Source organism: Conger conger, chromosome 8 (assembly GCF_963514075.1).
Source record: "Conger conger chromosome 8, fConCon1.1, whole genome shotgun sequence".
NCBI classification, from domain to species: Eukaryota; Metazoa; Chordata; class Actinopteri; order Anguilliformes; family Congridae; genus Conger; species Conger conger.
The window spans coordinates 11628205-11637350 of record NC_083767.1 but is presented as its reverse complement, the minus strand read 5'-3'; the positions used below and the strand labels follow the sequence as shown (position 1 = coordinate 11637350).

At 39.2% G+C, this 9146-nt stretch overlaps 1 protein-coding gene across 1 annotated transcript; it reads left to right on the top strand.

Annotated features, from left to right (window-relative positions):
- Positions 1-3069: 3069 nt before the first annotated feature.
- LOC133135908 (early growth response protein 1-like) lies at positions 3070-5854 on the top strand. Its single transcript, XM_061253251.1, has 2 exons — positions 3070-3394; positions 3620-5854. Exons 1-2 carry the CDS (start codon positions 3238-3240, stop codon positions 4909-4911), a joined length of 1449 nt encoding a protein of 482 aa, XP_061109235.1. The 5' UTR covers positions 3070-3237; the 3' UTR covers positions 4912-5854.
- Positions 5855-9146: the final 3292 nt, after the last annotated feature.

The following is a 9146-nucleotide window of genomic DNA, read 5'->3' as shown; positions in this document are numbered from 1 at the left end:
ATTTCTCTGTCATTTGCAATGCATTCACAACGATCAAGGTTGCATTATTTGTGTTGTAAGAGGGTACCAGTGACCAGTGATATGTGGCTCCTGTTGCTAAGAAACGGCTCCATTAATATACCAATCGCTTTGTATGCTGTTTACTTGCACATGCGGGACTTTATTTTCCTGTCCATGTGCATTTCCCTTCAAGAACTGGCGTTAAAGTAAAAATGTTAATGAACACACTGGCTGTGCCGCGCTATTGCATAACAAATTGATAGAAGCTGGTTGCAGTGGATAGACTGCCACAACAACTTCAGATTACACGACGGTGGACATGGTAATGCATCCGGGAAGGGAAAAAAATCAACACTAAAATAATTACATGAACAAACATGAACTTCCGAATTAGCAATTTTATTTCAAAAACACCAAGACGTTTTGTCCACATTCAAGGCATTCTTGAGAACAGTATACCCGAGTTGCCGAACATAGAGGTTGACGGCACTAATGAGTTATAATTATATAGTTTGTATACACCACTTTCATTACGGATGTTAAGATCCATTTCATATAATTACATTTGCTCGAGGAAGTCACAGAAAGAGCGCATTGAATGAACAGTGTTAAAGGTGAAATTATTGTTCTTGGGGAATGTTACTCTCGCGTTAGATAAAGGTGACGGTACTATGTTAGATGTACTAGGTACTATGATGTGGTTATCCATTACTGGATAAATCGTCCACATGACAAGGATGTGGAGCAATGCTGATAACTATTTATGCGTGCCAACTTCGTCTCTTAATCATGTAGTTATTTCAATCATATCACGATCTGACATCTGTATAAGCAACAACAGATTCGCCTACAAGTGTATACTAACAATTTTACTGTGCTTAAGTGCAGTAGTGAACTAGCGTAGTTTATAGAGCTGTCAAAAAAACAATAAACTAAGATAGTTGGATGGAATCTAAATAAGCGCGCAGACCCACCCTCGTTTTATACAATAAAAATACATAAAAAGTTAGTAACGACGCAGGTCCACCGGCTTCTCTGCTTGCATATATATATAGTAACCTATGCATTCTATAAAATCACACCCACTTGTATTACATGCGAAAATGCTACAGACACAATACGTGTCCTTCACCCATTCATAATTTGAAGGTTTGTATTGAAATGATATAGCCTAAATAACGAAATGTTTATATAACGTATTGTTCAAAGTATGAAAAATTAAAAATAATACGGAGATTTAGTTTGTAGTTCAACATATGCATGAGCCTGCATTGAAGTTTATTGTTAGAAACCTGAAAAGCTTATTTTGTTGATTATATTCTATTCAAATACAGTGGCTGCACACATTTGTGGGCAATTGTAACTTATTCAAAGAGGGTTAATTAATTTTATCCCACTGGTTCATTATACAGGGTCTTAAAGTATTCAGCAATAGATAATTAAGCCCTCATTGACCACCAAACGAGCAATGAATTGCCTCACAATTATCACTTAAAACGCAACTCCACAAAATAACGTCATGAAACGTGTTGATATATGTTTTGGATCTGGCATCTTTGCAAGTTATGTACATGACCAACTAACTGCTTCTGCGCGTCTATAAGCCAGCTTTCGGGGAGCTGTCCTTGGTCCTGATTTAGGCTGCCCTGTATATACCGAGGACTCGATAGCCGACTTAGTGCGTAAAGTATTCTGGAGATTTTAGTGCACTGCTTCTCAACCACCTTATCCACCATGTAAGAGGTTGTCGAATGTATTCAAATATATGACCTGAATTATTAACCTGCTGTGTGCACATTTTTAATATGTTGATCATTATAGCCTGTACACTAGCCTATACAATAGTTCACGCAGGGCGTTAATTTAATTGCACTCTGATGGACAGTTACCGATAACCTTTGATTTTCTTATACATCATATAAATCATTACTACGCGAGCCCACATTATTATTCATATTCAATAATCACACTCTCTCAGCCCTTTATTCGGAACACCTGTACTCCTACTATGAGATGAGCTTATCTAATCAGCCAATCGCGTGGCAGCAGTGCAATGCAGATATATTCAGTTAATTTTCACTTCAACCACCAGAATTGGTGCCAGACAGTGTGGTTTGAGTCCTTCAGAAACTGCTGATGTCCTGGCATTTACACACACAACAGTCTCTAGAGTTTGCATAGAATGGTGCGAAAAACAAAAAACATCCAGTGAGCAGCAGTTATGTTGTCAAAACGCCTCGTTAAGTCTAAAAATAAGTCTAAAAATACCTAATAAAGTGCTCACTGAGTGTATGTGCGCAGTAGGCTAAGATGGAGTTAAGTGACTATGTCACATATTACTTTGTTATTGTGTTCTGTACACAAATAATCTGACACATGTTTTTTTCCTGAGAAAAGAATGTCATATTTTTAGTTTTACCATTATCAGAAGTGTCAGACTTCGGGTTAATATTGACGCCACCTGGTGTTGCATTCTTACTAATAAAGAATATATTTTTTACACCCAGTGTAGCCGATTCGATAACAGCAATATTCCTGCATTTGCACTGTAAGTAGCGTGCACTTTTTAAAGAGCAACTAAGGATACTGTTTGGGTTCGCAAACTTTATTTTGGCAAAATGTGATCACATTATTTTTCTTACCCAGAACATAAGCAAAAAATCCATAGCCTGTTCTTCATCATCGGAATTGGGACGGAGATGCCGAATAAAGATGAACACAGAAACGTTTTCGATGGAAAACCCTGAAGCACAAACACCTTACATTTAATTATTTTCCTTTTCAGTAAGAAAAGAAAATAAGAAAGAAAAGAGAATTGTTGGTAATGGCAATGCCACATTCTCCCATACTGGTCTTCATGAGAATTGCTGTTACGTCAGAAACACAAGACTCCTTTTTGGGGGGATCCCGTCACATCCTCTGCCCATGTATGGGCAAAAAGTTGACAAGTGAATACGCAGCGGGGAATCCTCTAGCAGGATAAGATGAATGGATAGGAGGGGCGATCGACCAGCCGTACAGTATAAAAGGGAGGAGAAGGGAACCCGATGCTGTGGATTCATACAGAACCAGGCGAACAACAAACATCAAGACATTAGACCATTTTTCAAAGAAGGGGGATTTCAAAATATTTACAGAAGCTTCGTATATTTACTGAAGGTCTTTTTTTTGGCATTTGTTTATTTCTCGCCAACATACATACTTGACCTGCGATCGCGAGTAGCGGGACAGGGAAACATGTTGAACAACATGGATTTGAGCTCTCAGCATTATTTTTATTCTTCATTTGACAATATTTGCAACTCTTCCCCTGGGATTGAGAACATTGGGCCAATGGCAAACCAAGACACGTGCCTGGCCGCTGAGACACAATCACCTGTTCAATACCATCAAGGTGAGTCCTGTTGTTTTGGCGGCGTGCAACAGAAGTGTAATGCAAGATGCATATCGCGACAGTTATTTATAATGATGCAAATAATAATAATACAAATAATTATAGTACTAATCATCATCGTAATCATCATAATAGTCATATGTGAACCTAACAAACGCAAAAGTAATGTTCATGTAGTATGTATTTTGCTGATTAATTAAACATGTCTTCTTCCATCTTCCTCAGATATTGCAGCTGCAGAACCTAAAGCTGAAGTATCTAACTCGGAATTCTCCTTTGATCCAAGCGAAGTTATCAAAGGTTGCTCCGCGCCTTCCTTTGATTACTCAGGCAGTTTCTACGTTGAGACGTCTCCGGCGGCAGCGTGTAGCGCGGACATGCTGCTCAACATGATCACAGAAATAGTTGGGATTTCTACTCTGCCCATCTCTGAAATTCAGCGTGAAACGGAGTCTGCATATTCCTCTCCTTCATCCGTGGATGCGGGGTTTCAAAGCCAAGCGTCCAACTGCTCTTCTCCAGCATTGAATTCACCAGAACACTTCTGCCATGACTTCACTGAGGTTCAGATGAGTGTGAGTGATTCTGCCCCGGCCCAAACTAACTTCGGTGCCTCTGCGATGGACCAGACACCAATAGCCACTGGGACGTTTCCAGTGGTGGTCAAGAATGAGTTCGAAAGTAACTGTCAGTGGGACCCCTTCAATAAATGCGATTCGTATTTGGCCTCAGACCTGGTGTCAGAACTTTTCAAAATGCCCGAGGACTGCGCAACCGATCAAGAAATTGATATGAAGGACTTTATTGACTCTCTCGTTTCTATCTGCCCAACCTCCGAACCCGCGTGCAAATTAGAAGGAGGGATTAAGCAGGAACAGTGCTTCATCGACAACTGTGCGCAAAGTATTCAGTTCCCCCCTTTCAAAAGCCACCAGGCACAAACCTTGGACTTTGCAAGTAACATTAACGGTGTCTTCAAATCGGGTGTTTTAGACCTACCCAGTATTCCTATTGAGACATTGACAAACCAGTGCGATTTAGTTTACACCTCAACCACCCTATCCAGCACAATAGACTCGCTGCTTTATTCGACTCTTTTGCCAGAAAGTTTTGCGAGGGATAGCACACCCATGGAGAAACAATCCCGAGGCAGGAAAGGTCCAACAAACGGGCCAGTCAAGGTGAAACCCTTCCCGTGTCCAGTGGATAACTGTGAGAGGCGGTTCACACGATCAGATGAGCTCAACCGTCATATTCGCATTCACACCGGGCACAAACCCTTCCAGTGCCGTATCTGTCTGCGAAGTTTCAGTCGCAGTGACCACCTGACCACCCACACCAGGACCCACACAGGAGAAAAGCCATTTTCTTGCGACGTCTGCGGCAGAAGGTTTGCGAGGAGCGACGAGAGGAAAAGGCACGGGCGAGTGCATCTCAAACAGAGAGAGAAGATGGAGCTTAGGGCTCAGATTATAGCCGCTCCTATGTGCCACTTCACTTTTCCTAAAGGAATCTGAACATGCGCTTACATAGCCTACACGTTGTTGTGTGTTTGGCGCTATATCTTCCTTAAATTGGGAGATTGTTTATGGTAAAACTGTTAGCGAATGTTAACATTTCAGCGTTTGCGATTCAACGGGTTGACAGCTCAGATCTCGGAGTAGCCTGTCAAGAAAACTGTACGCTTTCAGTGTGAAATGGCAATGCGAATTTCAGAATGTGTTCAGAAGAAAGTAGAGAGACGCATTTTTCGCGCCTCACCTCTTGTTTTATTAGCTTAGAAATGCTCATAAATATTATGCCTGAATATGAGCGAACACATTCATCTGCTACATAAGCTTTTAAAACAGATCCAACCAACCTTTGAAACGGCAACAGTAACCATAACAGCAATAGCCTACGTCAGAGTTCAGAACTAATTTCACCGAACAGCTCCAGCTCCAGAGTATTTGTGGCCTATATTTCAGGTGATATGACTGAAATGTGAAACCTGCACAGCCAGAGACAAAGACATATATTTGTATGAGTTATTGACAGAGTATTTTAAAGGGAAAGCAAAAGGGAATAGACGGGAACTCGTATATGAAAATGAATTAATTCGTTGAAAGCTTAATCAGAGTTAGTTATTCTAGGTTCTGCAGTTTAGGTTTTGACTAGAGCAAAACCCTTGTGAGTAAAACACTACAATATTGTAGTTGAGTAATCCAGTAGCACACATTGCTGCAATATTTTGTACATTAATGTATGGTTGTACATAAAATGAAAGACAGAAGAAATGCTAAAAACCTGTCTGTTGAAAAGAAAAATATACATTGTTATGTACTGTCAAGGTACACCGAAATGTAAATTGAGTTAAATTAACTGAAATGGAATTGTAAATATTTGAGAAAATATTTCTACTATATATTGTCATGTTGTTATTTTTACAATGAATGATCATGAATAAAATGATTGACTTTATTCAATGCAATGCGTATTCTTTATTATCTTGGTTTATTGCTGACAAAATTCACCACAGTTTTTGCACTTCACCATAAAAGTTGTGAATTACATTACATTCTATAGTTTGTAATTAAATATACAATGTGTATTTACATTTATTTCACGCTTTATAAATCATTTTAGGAAGCATAACTATTCTCAGATTTCCACAATATCTACTTAGATCATTCAACTCTCTGCTATCTCATGATAACATGTGTCCATATAGAGAGGATTGATGAATCCAGGAATGTTCAACCCCCCAAAACTGGTTAGTCCTTAAAGCAATTAAATCACATTTCTATACCCTCCTTCAGTTCAGTTTGCAGTACAGCTCTCAAAATGCATTAAAAGTGCCTGATTGTTTTGTTTTTCTAAGCAATTAGAAAACGCTGAGGTATACAGAATCCATACAAGTGAACAGAAAGTTTTTAAGCCAGTATAAACACATATATCCACCTATGTGTCAAGTAATTCCACAAATAACAATGTATATATACTTAAATTAGTCAGTTCCCTTAAAACTATGAACTTTCTTTTTTTTGCTTTTCACCCTCATGGCTTCATATAGAACTTTCTAGAAAATAAAACCAGCAACATTACTGACTTAGGAATGCTTTCCTAATGTATGCAAAGAGAGTCACATTTGTAATAAAAGTACTTTAATTGTATGAGGACGAGGAAGTATGTCATAACAAATGTGGCATGAGTGCATTTTTAGATATATGGCAGTTAAAATATGGTGCTTAACTTCAATTTGGCTACACAAGTGTTATACAAAACTACGCAAATTAATATAGACCTAGACATAAATCCCAGCTCTAAATCAGAATCTTCTTCAGATTACACTTAACTAATTTCTTAACAGTTTTTGAGCTGCAAAAAGCATGTGATACTAATGTACAGTATATTACCTAATTGTTGTAGGCATGTTGGATGAACATTTACTGGTATACACAATACCAAAAATTGTGTGAGGAAATGTGAGGAAAAACACTTAGGGCTGGTTTCTCAGACACAGATTAAGCCTAGTCCTAGACTAAATTTTGGGTGGAGATTCTCAATACAAAACTCATTTTAGTCCAGAACTAAACTTAGTCTGTGTCTGTGAATCTGGTCCCCAATGTGTTACCAGGGTATATTCACCAAGGAAATATGACATATATGATGAAAAGACAAGGCTTCATCCCCACTTTCCTAATATGGGCTGGGATTCCTGTCATTTTATCCAATCAGCCGGCTGGAGTAATTTGCCTGTGCGCCAAAATTATTGTCTTGGACATTGCCATGACTAATCAAAGGAACCCCAGTTGGAAAATCCATCTATTTTTAGTACGTGAGTGCTAATTTTAAATGAGGTTTTTTGTCTCATAGCCAAATCACCCCATGTTCCCTGGACTCAGTTGGGCAACTCAGGGACAGACAGAGTGTTTTGTGACATGACCATCTTGGCTGGACACCGCTCCCCGACAATCTGTCACTGGTGGAGACACCAGGGACTCCACGGTGCGTAGGAGGCACATACTGTATGTGACGCGTCTAGCTAGCAGACCGTCTTCTGCCCCTACACATGTTTGTACGGTACAACGTGCGTCTTCTCTCTAATAAAGTGGCAGATGCTATAACTATAGTTGCATGTGATCTATCACGACCGACGAGATCTCGTCAAATGCTTTCGCTATATCGGCACTCCATGACCATTCACATCCAAGTTAAGCGTATAGGTCACACTGGAGACTCAAAATGCAGTCATACATTTTATTTTATTTTTGTCCTTGAGATCAATGACTCAAAGCTAAAACCAGTCTCAGCCATCAAAAATAATGGGGCAATGGAGCCACCTAGAACCTGCTATTTCTGACAAACACACATGTGTTGTGATATAGGCCTACGCATTCCCCCCACATCAAACACCAGCACTTTTATGATACATTTAATTCTACAATCTCCATGTTCAAAATAATAGAAGAATATTCAGATATAGCCTACTGGATGTGACCTGCTCTCTCAACCAGTCGTATTGCCCCCAAATGTATTGTGAGTGTTAGAAACTAATCGAAAGGAGGGTATCTAAGCTTTCTAACAATACCAAATATTATCTTTCTAATCCAGATATCAAGGGAGTTGTGTCCCGTGGTTGTTTGTGACTGGTGAACGTTGACAAGCTGGCTAGCCTCCATGCAATGCAGAACTCCGGTGTTAATTTCACCTTGACATATTGCCATTAAGATATGCAGATTATGAAAGCCAAGATATTGTTCTATAAAATGAAGATGAAAGCCTAAAACAGCCCAAAATGCACATAAACATCGATTTTTGTGAAATTGCACGTAGCAAGTGATTATGATCGAGCTGGTTACATACAGATAGATAATCGAACATTAGTATATTCTGTAATGAAGGACAGGTCTATGCGTTTCGTTTCTACGGAGGCGATTTTCATTTGGCCTGTTAATCATTAAATACATTCTCAGGAGGCATCTGAAGCTAATGTAATGCAATGTGTTTACATGGTAATGTAGACTAATCAAACTGCGGCAGTCGAGACGGTAACTGTGCCCAATTGTCGCAGTAAGATTGATGTTTCTGAAACTTAAAGACGTATTATGCGATTTCACACTACGTCAAGCTCAGATTGTTTCTCAGCGGCCAAAACTAGTCGTTGATTTGTGACGGTTAAACAAACAAATGGACATAGGCTAGTATTAGCATTCATTTGTTAAATTAAAGTGATGAAATGTGTATCGACGTGACCTGGTATTCACTTGTTATAATATCGTTGACTTTCAAACCAAGAACCCTATAATTTGGGCTACAGTAATAAAACAGTTCGACTGTTAAATTTCTCAATTCGCAAAATAATTTCACAACTAAAAAAGAAATTTGTGACAAGGTTAATGAGGGTTAGTCTAAGGCTGCTTGTCGAAACTCAACGTCTCATGCCGGTTTAGCCAGCCTGCATTATACAGGCTATTTATTGCCTACCGGTCATCATATAAATAGAACCGTGCGTTATGGAACTTGTCAAACCGCGCGTTAAGGAACTTGTCTAACGAGCTTTTGCCTCATTATGATACAATAGGCTTATTGTTGCATAATGAATGGGAAATGTGTGTATGCACACGAAACATACATACCGTTTTGTTTTTACACATCCAACGCACAGAAGCATTTGTAAGTGCAACAAAGTCAGTATATGTTATGGTTGAATCCGTTTTCGGCGAAGTGCATAAAAGGACTCAAGTGTTATTTCAACCGATTATGCAAGTAT